The sequence below is a fragment of the Arachis ipaensis genome, chromosome B4 (genome assembly GCF_059453495.1).
Source record: "Arachis ipaensis isolate K30076 ecotype BB chromosome B4, ASM5945349v1, whole genome shotgun sequence".
In the NCBI taxonomy this organism is placed as follows: domain Eukaryota; kingdom Viridiplantae; phylum Streptophyta; class Magnoliopsida; order Fabales; family Fabaceae; genus Arachis; species Arachis ipaensis.
Window position 1 is genome coordinate 86,950,884 of NC_142439.1, and position 24,460 is coordinate 86,975,343.

Here is a 24,460-nt window from a genome sequence, read left to right on the forward strand (position 1 = left end):
CAGCTGCAGCAAAAATACCAACTCTAAGGTAATTAAGTCATCAAATTTTCAGAAGTAATAAGATTAGTGCATTTATAAGAAATAATTCAAACATGGATTAACCCAAATATAATCTCAGCCAATGTTTTTGCACTAGCCTCACCAGGGTACCCGCCCACAGAATACTCACAACTTCAACTAGATTCTAAAGTTTGTACAATAAAAAAAATGAAAACCCTAAAATAAATAGAACAAAACATAAAAAATATGAAATTGACACATTGACAAGATAGCATAACTTTACTACAATCAATATAAAACCAGAAAAAAACAATCACATATCCTAAAATCAAATAATCAGGAATCATAAACTAATAACATATGAACAAAGTAAAGCACAAACGTCATCATTCGAGCTTGTAAATTCTATTAAATTCTGATTTTGAATTCTGATTTATTTCAACAAACAATAAATTTTCTAATTTTAGCCAATAAAAATAAAATTAAAACCCTAAAATGAGAAGAACCAAAATAAATCAACATGCATTGATAACTCATTGAAGAGGAGAAAAGCAGAGAAAAGAAGAGGAGAAGAGCAGAGTGAAGCGCATTAAGAAGAGGAGAAGAGAAGAGAAAACTATGATGAGAAGAGGAGATGAATAACGTTGAAAAGAGGAGAGTGAACGGCGTTATGCAGAGAAAAGAAGAAACTGAGGAACAGTGAGACAAAAAAGATTCTGGGTTTGTCGCAAAGAAACGAGCTCCTTTGTTTAGGCGTATAGAAGTTTTTAGTTATTTTTTACAACATCATGTATGTATATAGTATTTTATCGTATTTGTATACGATAGCTGAAAGTAGTGGTTAAAATTGACGTATAAATAACATTTTTTTACTTTTTAGTACTAAACAATGACACCAATGTCTGGCCATGAAATGACCGATTGACAGAAACTTTATTACTTTGGCAACAAGAATATTTTAATTGGTTGAGAGAATAACGTCTGACCGATGATTTTAACTCAATCTAACTCCAGTTCCTTTCAGATGCCAACTGGATTGTATCAAACAAACCACGAAGTGGATTTGCACCTACAATTATCAGACGAATAAAATTTTGTTAATCACTTTGACTTGTGAAGGAAGGAGGTCAAACGAAATTGAATGTCTTTGACACCACTCTAAAGTTGTTCTAACAAATGCTATGTCTCCAAATTTTCTTTCTCCTTTTTCCTTTTTTTAATATTAAGTTTCTTCCTAAAATATATCAGTGAAGATTTCAGCTTCTAATTAAATCAATTATAAATCACCTAATCAATCAACTACATCCTTTCAAATATCTATATAAAGAGTCTAACATCTTGTCCCGATCCATCAACGAACTTATATAGTGACAGTACAGGATCATTCTTCCCAAATCACACACACTAAGAAAAATATCGTCAAATATGGGTGTTTTCCTTATTTCATTTCCTAAAGTCCCACTATTATTATTATTTATGTCATTCATCAATTTATGCATGTTTGAGCTTGCACTAGCGGGCACCACCAGGCACTACCATTTTGATGTACTTTCTTAAAAGACCATACTACCCTTTTATAGTTTAATTTACATTTCGTTCTTCTTTTTATGTTATGTGCTTTCTCTCCATGTAATTTTTGATGTCAACGTTGCAGATAACGTACAAAAATGTGACACGACTATGCCATACAAAGAGCATAGTGACAGTGAATGGTCAATTTCCAGGACCTCGCATTGTAGCTAGGGAGGGAGACCGTCTTCTGATCAAAGTTATTAACAATGTGCAGAACAACATTTCCATCCATTGGTAAGAAACACTATATTTTCAATATAATATGCATTTCAGGTATATTAGTCGCTAATCTGAACTATGTACATATTTTATAATTAAGATTAAGATTAATGACTAAAAATACTGAAACACTTTCACTACTCACATACCTGAAATGCTTATATATTTTTATAGTTGTTGCAAGGAAGAGTACTAATTAAAATTGAAGTTGGAATTGTTTGAAATAGGCATGGCATTCGACAGCTTCAAACAGGTTGGGCTGATGGACCAGCATATGTAACTCAATGTCCAATCCAAACAGGTCAAAGTTATGTTTACAATTACACCATTACTGGGCAGAGAGGAACTCTGTTTTGGCATGCTCACATATCATGGTTAAGATCAACTCTCTATGGTCCTCTCATTATTCTTCCAAAGAAAGGTGCTCAGTATCCTTTCGCAAAACCCCATAAGGAAGTCCCCATAATATTTGGTAATCACATTACAAAAGGCTGCTTAATTTCGGATTAATTATATTCTTTTCAAGTTAATACTCAATTTGACCAAAAAATTTATAATAGTAATTCACGTTAATTCTTAAGCTTATTTTCGTAAATGGTATGTTGATTTTGCACGTTAACTTGTTAAGATTTAGACTTATTGTCTAGATTTTATATGACTAAGACATACTAGACCTCCTAGAAGATTGATTGGATCCCCAACATCCTCATGAAAACGATAATAACAAATTTTATTTGAAAATTTTGCGATTCTGAAAGCAACAATCAAAGTTATGAAGTTCTAATAAATTTTGATCACATGAAATTTGGGTGACGGATCTAAATCACAATAAGTTAATTTATTAAATTAACATATCATTAATAGAGATTAGCTTAAGAGTTAGTATGAGTTATAATTATAAATTTTAGAGTCTAATTTGAGTCCATTAAAATTTTAAAGATTAAAATTAATTCGATTTCAAATTTCAGGCACTAAATTGAATATTAATTCTATTTTTTTCATAATCTGCATAAGGTAAGAATTATTAAATTCATTGACATATTTTTTTTTTTAGGAGAATGGTGGAATGCGGATCCTGAGGCAGTGATAAGTCAAGCTTTGCAAAGCGGCGGAGGACCAAATGTGTCTGATGCCTACACAATGAATGGACTTCCAGGGCCGTTATATAACTGCTCTGCCAAAGGTATATAAGTGAGGAGTCTATGTAGCATTGCCAAAACAATTTGGAGAAACAACTATTTCCAATAAGAGCCGCACTATTTTAGGCACAAAATTTGATAGGGAGAAACAAAAATCCTGTAAAAAGAAAAATTAATTATATTTTTATATATTTATACATATTATTTTATATATTTTTTAATAAATTAATTAACTACTAAATAATTAAATATTTTACAGTAGAATAATCAAATATATTATACAGTAATATTAGAGAGATAATATTAATTTTTTTTATATAACAGTTCAAAATTTTTATTTTATATTTATTAATTACTTTTAAAATAAATACATAATATTATATATAATTTTAGATGTTATATATATATAATTATAGATATTAAATTAAATAAGATAACCTTGTATTGTTGTCAACATACATTACTATGTAGATTGATTTTTTGCGTAAGCAAAACTTGGTCATTCTTTACAGATACATTCAAATTGAAGGTGAAGGCGAGGAAGATTTACCTTTTGCGATTGATCAATGCTGCGCTCAACGATCAACTCTTCTTCAGCATTGCAAATCACACTCTCACAGTCGTTGAAGTAGATGCTGTTTATGTAAAGCCATTTGCAACAAACACAATACTAATTGCCCCAGGTCAAACCACTAATGTTCTTCTGAAGACTAAGTCACATTACCCCAATGCCACTTTCTTAATGATGGCTAGACCATACGCAACCGGCTTAGGAACCTTTGACAATTCAACCGTCGCCGGCGTATTGGAATACAAAAGCCCACCCAATACTCATCATTCAAATTCAATTGTTTCATTGAAGAACCTTCCGCTCCTAAAACCTGTCCTGCCAGCGCTTAACGACACTTCTTTTGCAACAAAATTTACCAACAAACTCCGCAGTCTTGCAAGCGCTGAGTTCCCAGCTAACGTCCCCAAGAAAGTGGATAGACACTTTTTCTTCACAGTTGGGCTCGGTACAAATCCGTGTGAGAAGAACCAAACATGTCAAGGGCCTAATGGGACGAAGTTCTCTGCATCGGTGAACAATATGTCTTTTGCACTTCCCGATACCGCGCTTCTCCAATCTTATTTCTTTAGACAATCCAATGGTGTTTACACCACAGACTTCCCAACAAGTCCCTTGAATCCGTTCAACTACACCGGCACGCCGCCGAACAACACGATGGTGAGCAGTGGAACAAAGATGGTGGTTATTCCGTACAACACGAGCGTGGAGGTAGTCATGCAGGACACCAGCATCCTTGGTGCGGAAAATCACCCTCTCCATTTGCATGGCTTTAACTTCTTTGTTGTTGGCCAAGGTTTTGGTAACTTTGATCCGAAAAATGATCCTGCAAACTTCAATCTTCTTGATCCTGTTGAAAGGAACACAGTTGGTGTTCCATCTGGTGGATGGGTTGCTATACGATTCCTTGCGGATAATCCAGGTTAGTGACAACAATGCTACGTAAAACAATTACTTCTTTTAAGAAGTTCAGAGTTTGATAAAATGTTTAACACACTTTATTAATTTTTTTTATTATTTTTAGTTATAAGACGAATTCGTTTAATTTAGTAATTCAACCATATTCTTTTAATTTATTTTTTAAATATTATTTTGCTAAGGACAAAAACAATAAATTTTTCTGCCCCTAGTATTTTCTTCTTTCTTTTTTTTTTTAATAAAATTCTTATATCATATTGTTTATTATTTTGTCTTAAAAAATTTAAAATATTAAGTACAAGTACGTAAAATATTTTCTTGTAGCTAGTATAATTATAATAGTTTGTTTTAAATCCTTGACTTTTATCAATTTACTACTTTCTTAGGTTGATTATTAGTTTGAAAAAACATAGTTTCCTACAAAATCCCATAAAAAAAAATTCAAACAATTTGTTTGATTATTATATTGTGTGTGTACCAGGGGTATGGTTCATGCATTGTCACCTGGAAGTGCATACGAGCTGGGGTTTAAGAATGGCGTGGGTTGTCTTGGATGGAAAGCTCACAAATCAGAAACTGCTTCCACCACCCTTCGATCTTCCAAAGTGCTAAATTCATGCTGACTTTTTTTTTTCGTTAATTGTTTATTTCAACATTCTGGCCCTTGTAATTGAGCCTTGAGCGTTTGTTCTTCCCTTTTTAATTTTTGGTTCATTTCTCTTTTTATGTATAGTAGTTGAGATTTGACTGCGGAAGTTTTTTTTATTGCTGAAGAGAAATGTATTTATGCATGTCACAACGTTTTGAAGCATGAAGTAGTGCCAAAGAGCTACCTGTAACTCGGGTGGTATTTGTCTCCCCTCTCTCTAGAAATCTCGAATTCAAACCTCAATTGATATAGCCACCAATTCTAATAAAATTGTTTTGACCATTAGTTTATTGGTTTAGAAACTCAATAAATTCAATTATGATCTAAATTAAATATCAGAATTATAATAAAATAATATATAAAATTATAAATAAATATATAAAAATATAGATATATATTCTATTATAAATTTTAAAATTAAATAAATTAATACTACAACATCAACAATAATATTATAGTTTCATTTAAGTAGTAAGTATAACACAAATTAAAACCCTAAACTTAAAACTTAAATTCTAAAATCTATATATTAAATTCTAATCTATAAATTTAAATCTTAACTCCTAAAATTTTAAACCTTAAACTAAAAATTTTAAACTCATAACAATAATTTTAGAAAGTTTAGTGAGTCAAGAAGATTTCAGAAACGAGTTCATATTAAATTTGAATGGGAGATTAGTTGTCTACAAAATTTGAAAAGTCAAAATATATAAAAGTTAATATAATTGGCTTTTTAGATATAAAGACGGACGAATTATTACTCATATAACATTTCTCTTAAAAAAAATCAAAGGATGAGTGTTTTTGTGTGATTTTTGTAAAACATGAAAAGTCAGCTAAAATACTTGCAACAACGACAACAACAATGTTTAGCTGTTATTGAAATATATCAATTAAGATTATGTTAAAATAATAGAACACTACAAGAAAACACATCTTTTGCCACGCTTTTAAAGCGTGGCGAAAAGCTGAAAAAAGCGTGGCGATAGCTTTTCGCCACACTTTTTGAGCTACCGCCACGCTTTTGAAAGGGTGACCTATCAAAGGGTGGCGGTTGCTCTATCGCCACGCTTTTTGCAGCCTATTGCCACGCATTTTGTTTGCCACGCTTTTTTACAAACTGCCACTTGAAAAAGCGTGGATGTAGGTGGGAAATATGGCCACGCTTTTAAAGCGTGGCGATAGGTGGAGATACGGCCACGCTTTTAAAGCGTGGCGATAGGTGGAAATACGGCCACGCTCCATAGCAAAATATACAGCCACGCTTTAAGCCTTGTTAAATGAAAAAAAAATTTCTTTTCGTTACTTGATCTTCATTGCTACACAATATAAATTTTCAATCCTTTTTTATTACCAAACCTACAAATATAGTATGCAATTTTTATTACAAGACAAATCAAACAATAATTAGTGAGATATATAATTTACTATAATTGTTTTATACATTAAAAAACTATTACTCAAATACAAAATAAATCTCGAGTTCAGATTCCAAAACTAAAAACTGAAGAAAAATACAGAAATAATACAAGTTAAAAATGCTCATAATATATCAAATTACACTAATAGAGATGATCATCAATCTAAATACTTAGTAAAAGATCAAAATCAACCTAAAACTGCTCCACTTTGTGCATTAAGGGTTCAAGTTATCCATTCCAATACTAACCTGCAGCAAAATATCAAAAACAAATTGAACCAACAAAAACGATATATATAAAAATATTATAGGAAATAATCTAATTTATGCATGTATTAACAATTCCAAATTAAACCAGGTTCACATTCTACTGTAAAAATTCATCAGCATTGTTATGCTAATAGGAATAAAAATTCCAAACACCTTGCACATCTATTTATCTTTATTATTACAAAAAGTAGTAGGCACCTAATGAGCAGCTTCTACCTAGCATCCATTTACAAATAGTGGCAGTGGTATTCCAAACTCATAGTAAGTGAAAATTAGTGAAGAAAATGGATTGAACTACATTTTGAATCCATAAAGTTCACCATTTCGCCGATTTGCATTTGGCAGATATTGCACTCCCTTGGAAGTAAAGCTTGGAGGTTCTCAACTTCTTCATAGGTTGATCTCTTATAGTCTACTGTCTGTTAATCATTTAGCAAAAAAATTAGATCCTTAGAGAGAGATAATAAATTCTCACTATTTTATTTTATTTTATTTAGAAAAAAAAGACCTATAAGCGAGGATTATCAAATACTGTTAGATTGAACCACAGATAGCCAGAAATTGAATTGAATGCTCACTGATTGGTAAATGCAAATCTAAAAGTACAATAACACGAAACTAAACTATGCTCAAAATACCAAACTAAATTATTGAACAACTATAAAGCAGATGCATTATTAGCTCTTTTTTCAAGCGACCAAATTATTTATTTGCAAAACCAATAAAGCAATAAGGTTGATGCAGAATGCTTAAGGTATACCGGTGAGGGAAAAAATCTGCATCCTGTTGAAGAATCTAAGAAAGCAGTGAGATCAACCATGTCTTCAAGTTTGAACTTTATGCCAGTCTCCTCTTCAACCTGTCAGAGGCACAACTAAGTCATGAAGAGAATTGGAGAGAGAGAGAGAGAGAGAGAGAGAGAGAGAGAGAGAGAGAAGCCTCACGAACTTCAGTGCCAACGAAATCACCCTTGTCATCATCCAACATTCCAGCAGGCAATTCCAAAATAATTCTTCCAGTAGGAACCCTTGCCTGAAAAATAAAAAATAATAAGCATAATATGGAACTGATGAGCGGATATTTTATACGCTTTTTGGGGGTAATTTTATATAGATTTTAGTATGTTTTAGTTGGGTTTTAGTTTATTTTCATTAGTTTCTAGGCAAAATTCATATTTCTGGATTTTACTATGAGTTTGTATGTTTTTCTGTAATTTCAGGTATTTTCTGGCTGAAATTGAGGGAGCTGAGCAAAAATCTGATTCAGGCTGAAAAAGGACTGCTCATGCTGTTGGATTCTGACCTCCCTGCACTCAAAATAGATTTTCTGGAGCTACAGGACTCCAAATGGTGTGCTTCCAATTGCGTTGGAAATTAGACATCCAGGGCTTACCAGAAATATATAATAGTCTATACTTTGCCAAAGGATAGATGATGTAAACTGGTGTTCAACGCCAGTTCTCTGCCCAATTCTGGCGTCCAGCGCCAGAAACAAGTTGCAAGTTGGAGTTCAACGCCAGAAAAGGATCCAAAGCTGGCGTTGAACACCCAAAACAGCCCCAGGCACGTGAAAGCTTTAGTCTCATCTCCAGCACACACCAAGTGGGCCCCAGAAGTGGATTTCTGCACTATCTGTTATAGTTTACTCATTTTCTGTAAACCTAGGTTACTAGTTTAGTATTTAAACAACTTTTAGAGATTTATTTTGTATCTCATGACATTTTAGATCTGAACTTTGTACTCTTTGACGGCATGAGTCTCTAAACTCCATTGTTGGGGGTGAGGAGCTCTGCTGTGTCTCGATGAATTAATGCAAGTATTTATGTTTTTCATTCAAACATGCGTGTTCCTATCTAAGATATCCATTCGCGCCTAACTATGGAGAATGTGATGATCAGTGACACTCATCACCTTCCTCAATCCATGAACGTGTTTCTGACAATCACCTCCGTTCTACATCAGATTGAATGAATATCTCTTAGATTCCTTAATCAGAATCTCCGTGGTATAAGCTAGATAGATGGCGGCATTCATGAGAATCCGGAAAGTCTAAACCTTGTCTGTGGTATTCCGAGTAGGATTCTGGGATTGGATGACTGTGACGAACTTCAAACTCGCGAGTGCTGGGCGTAGTGACAGATGCAAAAGGATAGTAAATCCTATTCCGGTACAACTGAGAACCTGCAGATGATTAGTCGTGCGGTGACAACGCACCTGGATCCTTTTCACTAGAAGGATGGATGGTAGCCATTGACAACGGTGATCCACCTACACACAGCTTGCCATAGAAGGACGTGCGTGCGTGAATCAGAAGACAGAGGAAAGCAGAGATTCAGAAGACAAAGCATCTCCAAAACTCCAACATATTCTCCATTACTGCATAACAAGTAACCTTTAACCCATACTCTCTTGTTTATTCGCAATTCAACTGATAAATAAAATTGACTTCCTGACTAAGAATTGCAAGATAACCATAGATTGCTTCAAACCAACAATCTCCGTGGGATTCGACCCTTACTCACATAAGGTATTACTTGGACGACCCAGTGCACTTGCTGGTTAGTGGTACGAGTTGTGAAAAGTGTGATTCACAATTCGTGCACCAAGTTTTTGGCGCCGTTGCCAGGAATTGTTTGAGTTTGGACAACTGACGGCTTATTTTGTTGCTTAGATTAGGAAAAAATTTTCTTTTTGGTTTAGAGTCTTTTATTATTTATACATTGTTAAAACACTTTAAATTTATAGCTCAATTAGTTAGAGCGTGGTGCTTATGTTCTTGGTAATTGGCTACCCTATTTTTAAAAATCTTTTTCAAAAATAATTTTTCTTTGAATAAATCTTGTGCCAAACTCTAAGTTTGGTGTTTTCTTGTTGACTTTTCTTTGTTTTTCGAAAATTTTAGTTTGGTTTTCTAAAAATTTTAAGTTTGGTGTTCTTTCTTCATGTTCTTGTGTTCTTGTGAGTCTTCAAAGTGTTCTTGAGTTTTCCTTGTGTCTTGATCTTAAAATTTTAAGTTTGGTGTTCCTTGGTATTTTCCCTCCAAAATTTTCGAAAACAAGGAGCATTAGATCAAAAAATTTTAAATCTTGTGCTATTTTATTGTTTTTCTCTTTCCTCACTAAATTCCAAAATATCTTTTCTCTCTAATTTTAAAACAAATTTTCAAAAATTATTTTTAAAAAAAAATTCAGATTTTTTTTTCAAAATTTAAAATCTTTTCCAAATCATATCTTTTTCAAAACTTCCTTACCACTTTCTCTCCCCTCATTTTTTCGAAAATATTCACCTATTTTTATTTATTTTATTTTAATTTATTTTATTTTCGAAATAAATAAATAAATAAATAAATAAATAAATAAATAAATAAATAAATAAAAATAAAAATTTTTTTATTTTACATCATCTCCCTTTCTCCATCATGGATCTAAGTGGAAATGAACAGTCCAGGAGGACTCTGGGGTCATATGCTAACCCCTCTACTGCTTCATATGGGAGTAGTATCTGCATACCCTCCATTGGAGTCAGTAGCTTCGAGTTGAATCCTCAGCTCATTATCATGGTGCAGCAAAGTTGCCAGTATTCCGGTCTTCCACAGGAAGAACCTACAGAGTTTCTGGCACAATTTTTACAAATTGCTGACACAGTACATGATAAAGAAATAGATCAGGATGTCTACAGACTACTACTATTTCCATTTGCTGTAAAAGATCAAGCTAAGAGGTGGTTAAATAACCAACCTAAGGCCAGCATAAGGACATGGAAACAGCTGACAGAAAAATTTCTGAATCAATACTTTCCCCCAAAACGGATGACACAGCTAAGGCTGGACATCCAAGGCTTTAAACAAGGAGATAAGGAATCTCTTTATGATGCCTGGGAGAGATACAGAGAGATGCTACGAAAATGCCCCTCTGAAATATTTTCAGAGTGGGTTCAGTTAGACATCTTCTATTATGGGCTTGCAGAAGGAGCTCAGATGTCTCTAGATTACTCAGCTGGTGGATCTATCCACATGAGAAAGACAATTGAAGAGGCTCAAGAGCTCATTGATACAGTTGCCAAGAATCAGCATCTGTACCTAAGCAGTGACCCTTCCATGAAAGAAGAGGTTAAAACAGTAACTGCTGAACTCAGCCCTGTAGAACAAGCTGCTGAATTCAATCAGCAATTGGATTTTCTAACAAAGCAGTTAGCCGAATTCAAGGATAAACTACAAGAGACAAGGATGGCTAATATAAATATGGAAGAACAATTGAAGCAAACAAAGCAGCAGCTGTCAAGACAAATAACAGAAGAATGGCAAGCAGTTCAATTAAGAAGTGGGAAAACATTAAATACCCCACCTCAAGGCAGCAAAGAGCTAAGGAATGAGCAAACCACCCAAAATTCACCTGAGGACAGTAAGAGCCCAGGGAAAAGTAATTCTAGCGTTAAAACGCCAGAAATCTGGTGGAAGGCTGGCGCTGAACGCCCAGACCATGCCCAAGACTGGCGTTCAACGCCAGTAACAAGCAAGGACTGGCGTTCAACTCCAGAAACAAGCAAGGATCTGGCATTGAACTCCCAAAAAGGGCAAGATCTGGCGTTGAACGCCCAAAATGGGCACAGTTCTGGCATTCAGACGCCAGGAATAGACAAGGAGTTGGCGTCTCACGTCACTCCAGCTTCTAACTCTGGCACTCAATTGCCAGTGAGGGATCAGACACACACAAGTGCTGATGACAACCCCTCTAAAAAGGCTTCTTCAACCACTTCTGTAGGTAATAAACCTACAGCAACTAAGGTTGAGGAATATAAAGCCAAGATACCTTATCCTCAAAAACTCCGGAAAGAGGAGCAGGATAAGCAATTTGCTCGCTTTGCAGATTATCTCAGGACTCTTGAAATAAAGATTCCATTTGTAGAGGCACTTGAGCAAATACCTTCTTATGCCAAGTTCATGAAAGAGATCTTGAGTCATAAAAAGGATTGGAGAGAAACAGAAAGAGTTCCCCTCACTGAAGAATGCAATGCAGTCATTCTAAAAAGCTTTCCTGAAAAGCTTAAAGACCCTGGGAGTTTTCTGATACCATGCATATTAGAAGGTAACTGCACCAAGACAGCTTTGTGCGATCTTGGGGCAAGCATCAACCTAATACCTGCATCCACTATCAGAAAGCTTGGCTTAACTGAAGAAGTTAAATCAACCCGGATATGTCTCCAACTTGCTGATGGCTCCATTAAATACCCATCAGGCGTGATTGAAGACATGATTGTCAGAGTTGGGCCATTCGCCTTTCCCACTGACTTTGTAGTGCTGGAAATGGAGGAGCACAAGAGTGCTACTCTCATTCTAGGAAGACCCTTCCTAGCAACTGGACGAACCCTTATTGATGTCCAACTAGGGGAAATAACCCTGAGAGTCAATGATGATGAGTTTAAGTTGAATGCTGTCAAAGCCATGCAGCATCCAGACACATCAAAAGACTGCATGAAAGTTGATCTTATTGACTCTTTGGTAGAAGAGATCAACATGGCTGAGAGTCTCGAATCAGAGTTGGAAAACATCTTTAAAGATGTTCAGCCTGATTTGGAGGATTCAGAGGAGATTAAAGAGCCTCTGAAATTTCCTCTGGAAGAGGAAAAACCTCATAAACCCGAGCTCAAACCATTACCACCATCCTGAAATATGTATTTCTGGGAGAAGGTGACACTTTTTCAGTGATCATAAGCTCTGCTTTAAATCCACAGGAAGAGGAAGCACTTATTCAAGTGCTAAGGACACACAAGACAGCTCTTGGGTGGTCCATAGGTGACCTTAAGGGCATAAGCCCAGCTAGATGCATGCACAAAATCTTATTGGAGGATAATGCTAAACCTGTGGTTCAACCACAGAGGCGGCTAAATCCAGCCATGAAGGAAGTGGTGCAGAAAGAGGTCACCAAATTACTGGAGGCTGGGATTATTTATCCTATTTCTGACAGCCCCTGGGTGAGTCCTGTCCAAGTTGTCCCCAAAAAGGGAGGCATGACAGTGGTTCATAATGAAAAAAATGAACTGGTTCCTACAAGAACAGTTACAGGGTGGCGCATGTGTATTGACTAAAGAAGGCTCAATACAGTCACCAGAAAGGATCATTTTCCTTTACCATTCATAGACCAGATGCTAGAAAGATTAGCAGGTCATGATTATTACTGCTTTTTGGACGGCTACTCAGGCTATAACCAGATTGCAGTAGATCCTCAAGATCAAGAGAAAACAACATTCACATGTCCATCTGGAGTGTTTGCTTATAGAAGGATGCCATTTGGGCTGTGTAATTCGCCTGCAACCTTCCAGAGATGCATGCTCTCTATTTTCTCTGATATGGTGGAAAAATTTCTGGAAGTCTTCATGGATGACTTCTCAGTATATGGAGACTCATTCAGCTCCTGTCTTGATCACCTGAAACTTGTTCTGAAAAGATGCCAAGAGACCAACCTAGTTTTAAACTGGGAAAAATGTCACTTCATGGTGACTGAAGGGATTGTCCTTGGGCATAAAATTTCAAACAAGGGAATAGAGGTGGATCAAGCAAAGATAGAGGTGATTGAAAAATTACCACCACCTGCCAATGTTAAGGCAATCAGAAGCTTTTTGGGACATGCAGGATTCTATAGGAGGTTTATAAAGGATTTTTCAAAAATCGCAAAACCTCTAAGCAATCTGCTAGCTGCTGACACGCCATTTGTGTTTGACACAGAGTGTCTACAGGAGTTTGAAACGCTGAAAGCTAAGCTAGTCACAGCACCAGTTATTTCTGCACCAGACTGGACATTACCATTTGAGTTAATGTGTGATGCCAGTGATCACGCCATTGGTGCAGTATTGGGACAGAGGCATGACAAGCTTCTGCACGTCATTTATTATGCTAGTCGCGTTTTAAATGATGCCCAGAAAAATTACACAACCACAGAAAAAAGAATTACTTGCAGTGGTTTATGCCGTTGACAAGTTCAGATCATACCTAGTAGGATCAAAAGTGATTGTGTATACTGACCATGCTGCTCTTAAATATCTACTCACAAAGCAGGATTCAAAACCCAGGCTCATTAGATGGGTGTTGCTTCTGCAAGAGTTTGATATAGAAATAAGAGACAGAAAAGGGACAGAGAACCAAGTGGCTGATCATCTGTCCCGGATAGAGCCAGTAGAAGGGACGTCCCTCCCCTCTCTTGAGATCTCTGAGACTTTTCCGGATGAGCATTTATTTGCCATTCAGGAAACACCATGGTTTGCCGATATTGCAAACTATAAAGCTGCAAGGTTCATACCCAAGGAGTACAACAGGCAACAAAAGAAAAAATTAATCACTGATGCAAAGTACTACTTGCGGGATGAACCCTATCTCTTTAAGAGATGTGCAGACGGAATAATCCGTAGGTGTGTCCCTAGAGAAGAAGCACAGAGGATCCTATGGCATTGCCATGGATCTCAATATGGAGGCCATTTCGGAGGTGAGCAAACAGCCACCAAGGTCCTCCAATGTGGCTTCTATTGGCCCACACTCTATAAAGATTCCCGAGAGTTTGTACGTAACTGTGACAGTTGCCAAAGAGCTGGTAATCTGCCTCATGGTTACGCCATGCCTCAACAAGGAATCTTGGAGATTGAGTTGTTTGACGTATGGGGAATTGACTTCATGGGACCTTTCCCACCATCATTCTCAAACACTTATATTCTGGTGGCAGTTGACTATGTATCAAAATGGGTTGAGGCCATTGCCACACCCACCAATGATACTAAAACAGTGCTGAAGTTCCTCCAGAAATATATTTTTAGCAGGTTTGGGGTCCCTAGAGTACTAATCAGTGATGGGGTACTCACTTCTGCAACAAACAGCTTTACTCTGCCATGGTCCGGTATGGGATTCGCCACAAGGTGGCGACTCCATATCATCCACAGAGTAATGGACAAGCTGAAGTCTCTAACAGAGAGCTAAAAAGAATCCTAGAGCGGACTGTAAATACCCGTAGAAAGGATTGGGCAAGAAGCTTGGATGATGCTCTGTGGGCATACAGAACAGCATTCAAGACTCCTATAGGGACCTCTCCATACCATCTGGTCTATGGTAAGGCATGTCACCTGCCCGTGGAACTGGAACATAAAGCCTACTGGGCAACCAGATTCCTGAACTTTGATGCCAAATTAGCAGGAGAAAAGAGATTGCTCCAGCTAAATGAGCTAGAGGAATTCAGATTCACTGCTTTCGAAAATGCCAAGCTTTATAAAGAAAAATAAAAAAAGTGGCATGACAGAAAGCTGTCATCTAGAATCTTTGAACCAGGACAAAAGGTTCTGTTGTTCAACTCCAGGCTCAGGCTATTCTCCGGGAAACTGAAGTCCCGGTGGAGGGGACCATATGTGATTACAAGTGTATCACCATATGGTTATGTGGAGCTTCAAGATATTGATTCTGATAAGAAGTTCATTGTCAATGGATAGAGAATCAAGCACTATCTTGAAAGCAATATTGAGCACGAGTGCTCAAGGCTGAAGCTAGACTAAAGCTCAGCAAGGTCCAGCTAAAGACAATAAAGAAGCGCTTGCTGGGAGGCAACCCAGCCATGGGGCATCAATCCTCTAAGCATTTTGCCCTATTTTTATTTTTATTTGTTTATATAAAGTTCACTGATCCTAAGGTAAAGAATCAATTTCATAAGTTCACAGGGTTACAGAAGGAATCTGCACACAAAATAGAGAAAAAGAGCTCATTGGCAAGAAAACGCCAGTAAGAGCCTATTTTGGGCGTTCAGCGCCCAAAAGGGGCAGCCAGTGGGCATTGAATGCCAGTAAGGATAGCAATCTGGCGTTCAACGCCAGAAAAGGGCAACAACTGGGCGTTGAACGCCCAGGAGAGCAGCATTTGGGCGTTGAACGCCCAAAACAGGCAGTGTTTGGGCGTTCAAACGCCAGGATGATGGGGAGGAGGTAAATTCATTCTTTCTTCATATTTTTCATTTTAATTCTGATTTTCATGTTTCAATTCATGATTTCTTACATAAACATGTTAAGAACCCTGATTTCTAAAATTCCTAATTTTCAAAAATCCTACTTTAAAAATATCAAATGTATCTTAATCCATAAGCACAAACCTTCTTTTGCAAATTCAATCCAACTCTTTTTCAAATTTTCAAAACAAATCTATTTTTTTCAACTAATATCTTTTTCAAATCTTCACATTATCTTTTTCAAAATCTAAATTTATCTTTTTCAAAAATTTTTCATATCTTTTCAATTTTAAACTATATCCTCTCTTATCATATCTTCTATCTTATCTTTTCTAAAGCAATCTTTTTATCATATCTTTTCAAAATTTTCGAACCCACCCCCTCTCCCTTTATATATGGGTTTGGCCTCCACCCTCCTCCATCAACAATTGCACCTAGCTCTCCTTCTATCCCTCTCCTTTCTTTTCTTTTGCTTGAGGACAAGCAAACCTCTAAGTTTGGTGTGTTTACCCGTGATCACTAAGAGCATGGCTCCTAAGGAAAAACAACCCACTTCAAGAGGCAAGAAAGAGAGCGTTCCAAAACCACTTTGGAATCAAGGGAAGTTCTTATCTAAAGAACATGCAGACCATTATTACAAAATAATGGGTCTAAGATCAGTGATCCCGGAAGTTAGATTCGATCTGAAAGAAGACAAATATCCGGAGGTCCAGGAGCAAATTCGAATCAAGAACTGGGAGGTCCTAGCTAATCCTGAGACGAAAGTGGGAAGGAATATGGTCCAGGAGTTCTATGCTAATATGTGGCAGACTGACAAGCAAAAATTATCTGGAACTGCTTTCTATGAATATCGGACCATGGTCAGAGGAAAGATTGTTCATACCATCCCTGACAAGATCAGAGAGATCTTAAAGCTACCTCAGCTGAAAGATGATCCAGACTCTTTCAACAGGAGAATGATGAGAACAGACAAGGGCCTGGATAAGATTCTAGAGGATATATGTATCCCTGGAGCAAGGTGGACCACTAGCACGAAGGGTGTCCCAAATCAACTCAAAAGGGAAGATCTCAAACCAGTCGCCCGAGGATGGCTGGACTTCATTGGGCATTCTCTGCTGCCCACTAGCAACCGTTCTGAAGTCACTGTTAAAAGAGCAGTGATGATTCATTGCATCATGATGGGAAAAGAAGTGGAAGTTCATCAACTGATTTCAACTGAATTTTACAAAATTGCTAATAAAAATTCTAAAGAGGCCAGGTTGGCTTACCCAAGCTTGATTTCTCTGCTCTGCAAGGACGCTGGAGTAAGGATGGGAATAACTGAGTATATCTCAATTGAGAAACCAATCACCAAAGCATCAATGAAAAAACAACAAGCACAGGATGACCCCATCAAGAAGAAAACACAGGAATTTCTCCCAGAAATCCCTCAATCTGAATATTAGGAGTATCTTGAAACATCAGTTACCAAGATGCAAGAAGCTATGGAACAAATAATAAAGGAACAGAAGGAACAAAGTCAAATTCTTACCTATTTGTTTAAAGAACAAGAGGAGCAAGGGCGTGACTTAAGGGAATTGAAGCGCCAGAAGTTATCTCTTGAAGGACCAAGCACCTCACAGATCAGAGGAACATCCACTTCCCAGAACAAAGGTTGTTAAATTCCAATTTCTGCTTTAACTCTGTGATAGTGTCATTATAGAAGTTCACCTTAGGAGTCATATAGTAGTAATTAGTATCTATTTTGATTTTATCTCCAATTAAGCCATAGTTTATTTTTCTCATCATCAGCAAACATGAATAAAATAGTAGATCTTTTGAATAAGAAGCAATAAAATTTTGAGTTCTTAATAAGAGAAATTCTAATTAGTTACATGTGGTGGCAATACTTTCTGTCTTCTGAATGAATGCTTGAACAGTGCATATGTCTTTTGAATTTGTTGTTTAAGACTGTTAAATATGTTGGCTCTTGAAAGAATGATGAACATGAGACATGTTATTGATAATCTGAAAAATCATAAAAATGATTCTTGAAGCAAGAAAAAGCAGCAAAGAACAAAGCTTGCAGAAAAAAAAAAAAAGAAAAAAAGCAAGCAGAAAAAGCTAAAAGCTCTTAAAACCAAAAGGCAAGGGCAAATAAAAAGGATCTCAAGGCTTTGAGCATCAGTGGATAGGAGGGCCTAAAGGAATAAAATCCTGGTCTAAGCGGCTAAACCAAGCTGTCCCTAACCATGTGCTTGTGGCGTATAGGTGTCAAGTGAAAACTTTAGAATGAGCAGTTAAAGTCAAGGTCCAAAGCAAAAAAAGAGTGTGCTTAAGAACCCTGGACACCTCTAGTTGGGGACTTTAGCAAAGCGGAGTCACAATCTGAAAAGGTTCACCCAATTATGTGTCTGTGGCATTTATGTATCCGGTGGTAATACTGAAAAACAAAGTGCTTAGGGCCACGGCCAAGACTCATAAAATAGCTGTGTTCAAGAATCATCATACTGAAATAGGAGAATCAATAACACTATCTGATTTCTAAGTTCCTATAGATGCCAATCACTCTGAGCTTCAATGGATAAAGTGAGATGCCAAAACTGTTCGGAAGCAAAAAGCTACTAGTCCCGCTCATCTAATTAGAATCTGAGCTTCACTCAAAAACTCTGAGATATTATTGCTTCTCAACCTATTAGTCTTCTATTTTATTTGTCTAGTTGCCTGAGGACAAGCAACAGTTTAAGTTTGGTGTTGTGATGAGCGGATATTTTATACGCTTTTTGGGGTTAATTTCATATAGATTTTAGTATGTTTTAGTTGGGTTTTAGTTTATTTTCATTAGTTTCTAGGAAAAATTCATATTTCTGGACTTTACTATGAGTTTGTGTGTTTTTCTGTAATTTCAAGTATTTTCTGGCTGAAATTGAGGGAGCTGAGCAAAAATCTGATTCAGGCTGAAAAAGGACTGCTGATGTTGTTGGATTCTGACCTCCCTGCACTCAAAATGGATTTTCTGGAGCTACAGGACTCAAAATGGCGTTCTTCCAATTGCGTTGAAAAGTAGACATCCAGGGCTTTCCAGAAATATATAATAGTCCATACTTTTCCTAAGGATAGATGACGTAAACTGGCGTTCAACACCAGTTCTCTGCCCAATTCTGGCGTCCAGCGCCAGAAACAAGTTGCAAGTTGGAGTTCAACGCCAGAAAAGGATCCAAAGCTGGCGTTGAACGCCCAAAACAGCCCCAGGCACGTGAAAGCTTTAGTCTCAGTCCCAGCACACACCAAGTGGGCCCCAGAAGTGGATTTCTGTAAACCTAGGTTACTAGTTTAGTATTTAAACAACTTTTAGAGATTTATTTTGTATCTCATGACATTTTAGATATGAACTTTGTACTCTTTGACGGCATGAGTCTCTAAACTCCATTGTTGGGGGTGAGGAGCTCTGCTGTGTCTCGATGAATTAATGCAAGTATTTCTGTTTTCCATTCAAACATGCGTGTTCCTATCTAAGATATCCATTTGCGCCTAACTATGGAGAAGGTGATGATCAGTGACACTCATCACCTTCCTCAATCCATGAACGTGTGTCTGACAATCACCTCCGTTCTACATCAGATTGAATAAATATCTCTTAGATTCCTTAATCAGAATCTCCGTGGTATAAGCTAGATAGATGGCGGCATTCATGAGAATCCGGAAAGTCTAAACCTTGTCTGTGGTATTCCGAGTAGGATTCTGGGATTGGATGACTGTGACGAACTTCAAACTCGCGAGTGTTGGGCGTAGTGACAGACGCAAAAGGATAGTAAATCCTATTCCGGTACAACTGAGAACCTGCAGATGATTAGCCGTGCGGTGACAGCGCACCTGGACCCTTTTCACTGGAAGGATGGATGGTAGCCATTGACAACGGTGATCCACCTACACACAGCTTGCCATAGAAGGACGTGCGTGCATGAATCAGAAGACAGAGGAAAGCAGAGATTCAGAAGACAAAGCATCTCCAAAACTCCAACATATTCTCCATTACTGCATAACAAGTAACCTTTAACCCATACTCTCTTGTTTATTCGCAATTCAACTGATAAATAAAATTGACTTCCTGACTAAGAATTGCAAGATAACCATAGATTGCTTCAAACCAACAATCTCCGTGGGATTCGACCCTTACTCACATAAGGTATTACTTGGACGACCCAGTGCACTTGCTGGTTAGTGGTACGAGTTGTGAAAACTGTGATTCACAATTCGTGCACCAGGAACTCTAGTTAAAATATTTGAAAAAAAACATAGTTCTCTCTGCAAGGATCCAACATCTAAGAACCTGTTTAGTAAGGACAGCATAAGTTTCACCATCTGATTCCAGAAGTATCAACATAGTCACAGCAGGTCCTCTTGCAAATACAATACCTGGAACCTAATCACGGTTTACTTTATTTTATATATAAAGAAAGAAATCAGCATCAAGTGCAAGTGCACAGAAATTACAAGCAAAAGAGGAATGATGGATGCCTGAGAACATAAGGTAAGAAGCAAAAGATCCTGATAGTTGTGCATTTTAGATACCACATAGCTCAGAATGTGGTATGCCTATGAATCAAATACTATTAATACATTGCTTGCCATGATGAGGAATCCAATTTTTGGATATTGAAGCACAAGAAGCTATTTTTGAATAATATATATAGATCATAACAGGTAAAATGTCTACTAGTTCATAGCCCCTTGCTAAAATTAACACAAGAAAATGGAAACATAGACTGGCTTATAAATGTCAGCTTTAAATTTGAGAAACCCAATGCGCTTTCCAAACATGTCTACACCCTGTTTACACCAAAAAGAGTCAAACTAGTTTCGTTGATTTTGATTTGAGAACATGAATAAGACTAGAAGACTAACAGGTTAGTCAGTTACTTAAGTTACCACTTAACAAGGCCTAATTATTAGAAATCATATCCACTTTTTAAACACTGATGATGCAATTACCTGAATTAGAACTTGTCTCAGAGCCAAGGTGCCATCAGCTAGAATCCCAATCTCACTTTGCAAGTTATGCAACCATTGCTTGAATAAAGAGGAATCAATAGCATTCCTGCAATGGAAAACAACAAAAACCAAACCAAACCACCACAACTGAGACATGTTTTTTATATATCATGATAACAAGAAGAAACTGTGTTCCTATCAATTCTCTTTTGCCATTACATCTCATGGGGACTTGTCAAAACCTAGCATCTAATTGAACAAAACCTCCAATATCTAATTTTAGTAGCTGTCAAAACCTGCAGGGTGTGAAAGAGGAAGAAAAGAATGCCTAAATCCATCTTTTAATATAATTATTTAGCACATTCCCTTCCTGAACAAACACACTGAACTTTTAACACATCTCACCCTGAAATCAAAACAAGAACAAAATGTTAAAGAGTGTCATTATAATGTGTAACCTGAGTTTCTTCATTATTATTCACTTAAGAGAAATTTGACCTTGTTATATACTATGCCCAAGAGAGCAAGGCTAGCAGCTTTATCTACATCAGCATCATCAAAGATTAGAAGAGGTGACTTTCCTACTAATTCAAGTGAAACTTGTTTCAAGTTGCTGCTAGCTGCAGCATGCATTATTTCACGGCCTACCTCCATCGAACCGGTGAAGCTGACTTGCACACACATAAAGCACAAAAATCAAAATATTAGCCGAGGTTAACTATACAAATCAAACAATACTATAGCCAAGTTACATTGCGGTCAATTACACACTTAACTCGATACAATCAATACAAAGAATAAGAACTTAATTTGTAGTCTTAAACATTGCGGTCAATTACACACTTAAAGCTTAAACTTTTTGAAACAGAATTCAAAGAATAAGAACTTAATTTGTAGTCTCTTTGCATAACCTTCAAATAAAACAAAGCCAAAAAAACTTACTCAGCAATAAAGTTGGATTATCCAAACAGAGGGTAGTTAATGAAAAGCAAAATCAACATTACCTGGAGCAGATCAAACTGAACTCTCCCTTCTACAACAACTTTACTTTCAGGAGTCCTGAATAAGTGGGTTATCTCTGCTTTGGGCCCATATCTCGTGTATGGATCAACAGCTAGTGGAGGAAGACGGGGTGCCTTGATAGTAGGTGCTTCTGGAAGATCTAATTCAAGATGGCCAAGTGGCCGTAAGAAAGAGTTCTCCTGAAACAATACACATTTTTTTCTCAGATTGCCAATAGAATTGAGAAAGGGGAAATTAAGCTGAGCAAACACTTTAAGATACCATGACAGCATCACCAACAGTCAGCTCAATGTCATATCTGCCAGAGAGATAGTAAAATTTCTCCACCAAGCCAAGAAAATCCTAGAAAGCCAAAATTACAAACATCAGTAGAACATTAAACATGATGTACCTTGAAAAAATCCAAAATATGACACTGCAAAACTTTTGAGAAGCAACAACAACAAAGAAACACAGTTGTGAACTTGTGATTCTTTTCTTCACATCAGTGGTAAGTCATGCTACCTTGAAATTAAATTATTAAGAAAATAAATCCAAAAGAAGAAAGAGAAACATTGTATTTCATGTTCATTCCTCTAGATTGAAAATATTGAAGGCCTACAATTTCTTCACCATCTGCAAACAAATTGAAAAAACCCGAAAACACTAAGTACACAAATTTACTACGGCCAACCATGAAACATACCAAGTATATTGATGATTACGAAACAGAATATACCAACCAAGTGAATGAACCAGGATGGAGCAACTGCTAAAAGTTGTTGCAGAATAAACTTTAGAAGAAGTTGGTGCTGAGTGTTTTGATGAACTAACTTCCAGAACTAGCATCCTCCCTGCGAGCATACTTCACCGCCTTCTTATTCGAATTAGCAGCAGATGCCTTCGCCTTCTCGATGCACTCATCATACTCTCCACAACGAAATGCCTTCACCTGCTTCGACTTCTCAAGGGTATACCAGTTCCTAAATCAGAGAAAAAAAATCACAACTTGAACAATAAACAAACTCAAGGATGACAAGCAACATTTCTTGAAAAGCCAACGAAAATTACATCATTCCTACATCTAGTTCAGGTTTCAGTCACATACTTCCCTGGCCTGCTAGCAAAATTCCAAATTTTCAATCGAAAAAACATCAAACAAGGGTAGAGGAATACAACAGAGTAGTACCAAAAGGAAGCTGATTTAGTGAAGAAAACAAATAGAAAAGAAAAGAGGAATACAGAACTTAAAAAAAGAATCACGGGTACAAACATGTAACCATAGGTGCAAACACACAAAACAACAACAAAATATTCTATAAACAAGGTTATCATATTAAAGAACCCCTAAAAAATTGGCTCATGAATGCATTTATAAGCAGATGGAATTCAAAATTTCCAGAGGCTTGAACTCATAAACAAACCGTCCTTTATTTCATCGTTATTTTTCAATTCCCGTTCCCCACCAAAACCTCCCCCAAATTGTGCACAACACTAAAAAAACCCCTAAAATTTGCAAATGCACTGCCGACGCGAATTGAAACATGAAAGAAAGAGGAGAAGAACATGAAACAACGCAACGAAGCAACTATTCCTTCAACAAGGGTAAGACCGACATCGACACCGAGCAAGAGACGCAGAAAACAGTTGTCGCCTCTGAGCTCCGACACCGAGCAAGAGACGCGGAAAGCGATTGGCGCTGACGCTGACGGTAAGGATGCTGGTAACGACGACGAGGAGACGAGGCGGAGGCTAACGGTGCAGCGAGGGTGGTGCTGGAGACGGCGAGGATGTGAGCTCGAATAGGGTAGCAAGGGTGAAAGAGTGACCAAGGGATGTGATGAGCTCGATGAGGGTAGCTCGATAAGGGTTGGGGACGGGTTGAAAGAACGTCAATTAGGTTGGGGACTAGGTTGGGGGCCGGGTCTTTAGGGTTTTTTTTTTAAAAAAAGCTTTTGGCCACGCTTTTAAAGCGTGCCAAAAGAGTACTACGATATGGCCACATTTTGTAAGCATGGCCGTAATGAAACTCTATTGCCACGCTTCTAAAATGTCCCTGTTTCTCTCTATGGCCACGCTTTTGAAGCGTGGCAAAAAAAACGTGGCCGTTTCTCTAATCAATTGCCACCCTTCTAAAAGCGTGGCCGTTGACCCTTTTCGCCACGTTTTTGAAGCGTGGCAAGAAAAAATGTGGCCAAATCTCTTTTCAATCGCCACCCTCACAAAAGTGTGGCCATTGACCACTTTTTTAAAAGCGTGGCAAAAAAAAAAAGCATGGCCATAGGCCATTTTTCTTGTAGTGAAAGAACAAATAGACTAAAATTTAATAACACACAAAAAAGTAGGTACATTAAAATAATGAGAATTGAGTACATTTGAGTACTAAATGGAAGAGAAGAGAAGATCAAATTGAAATTAAGTAACACAAAAAATATAATTACATTAACAGAAATATGATAAAATAAATTGAATAACACAAAAAAATTTAATTATACTAAAATAATGAGTATTGAATAAAAGTGAAGAGAAGATATGCTAAAACTAAGTAATACAAAAAAAATTTTTTTGTCAGAGATCAAGTACCGAGGTGATTTTTATAAATTCTACCATGCAACTTTTTTTAAAACTTCACCTATTTTATAAGTCGGGACACATTTAAGTAGGGACTGAATATATTGTCAATAAAGAGTTTCTTTGATCATAGAGAGTTTAATATATTTTTTGATATATTTTTTGTTAGTCTCTAGCTTCCTTTGAATTGCTC

At 36.9% G+C, this 24,460-nt stretch overlaps 2 protein-coding genes and 1 pseudogene across 2 annotated transcripts; 1 reads left to right on the forward strand and 2 right to left on the reverse strand.

The window, feature by feature from the left end:
• The first annotated feature begins 1,380 nt into the window (after positions 1-1,380).
• On the forward strand, positions 1,381-5,191 carry LOC107636674 (laccase-17-like). Its single transcript, XM_016340167.3, has 6 exons — positions 1,381-1,545; positions 1,655-1,806; positions 2,019-2,263; positions 2,846-2,974; positions 3,443-4,420; positions 4,898-5,191. The coding sequence occupies exons 1-6, from the start codon at positions 1,426-1,428 to the stop codon at positions 5,026-5,028; spliced, it is 1,755 nt and encodes a 584-aa protein (XP_016195653.2). The 5' UTR covers positions 1,381-1,425; the 3' UTR covers positions 5,029-5,191.
• A 2,359-nt stretch (positions 5,192-7,550) lies between these two features.
• On the reverse strand, positions 7,551-20,850 carry LOC110271529 (nudix hydrolase 14, chloroplastic-like; annotated as a pseudogene).
• Positions 20,851-21,085: 235 nt separating this feature from the next.
• On the reverse strand, positions 21,086-22,772 carry LOC107637875 (uncharacterized). The gene is made up of 7 exons (XM_088484665.1): positions 22,768-22,772; positions 22,531-22,679; positions 22,271-22,332; positions 21,979-22,059; positions 21,694-21,896; positions 21,193-21,361; positions 21,086-21,100 (listed from the first exon to the last, which is right to left on the reverse strand). Exons 1-7 carry the CDS (start codon positions 22,770-22,772, stop codon positions 21,086-21,088), a joined length of 684 nt encoding a protein of 227 aa, XP_088340791.1.
• Between the last annotated feature and the right edge of the window lie 1,688 nt (positions 22,773-24,460).

Coding starts and splice junctions, on each gene's coding strand:
- LOC107637875 (XM_088484665.1), bottom strand. Junction 21,897..21,978: donor CTGTTGGTGATGCTGTCATG/GTATCTTAAAGT, acceptor GTATTGTTTCAG/GAGAACTCTTTCTTACGGCC. Junction 21,362..21,693: donor TTTGATCTGCTCCAGGTAAT/GTTGATTTTGCT, acceptor TGTGCAAGTCAG/CTTCACCGGTTCGATGGAGG.
- LOC107636674 (XM_016340167.3), top strand. CDS start 1,426: ATGGGTGTTTTCCTTATTTCATTTCCTAAAGTCCCACTATTATTATTA. Junction 2,264..2,845: donor GGAAGTCCCCATAATATTTG/GTAATCACATTA, acceptor TTTTTTTTTTAG/GAGAATGGTGGAATGCGGAT. Junction 4,421..4,897: donor ATTCCTTGCGGATAATCCAG/GTTAGTGACAAC, acceptor TGTGTGTACCAG/GGGTATGGTTCATGCATTGT.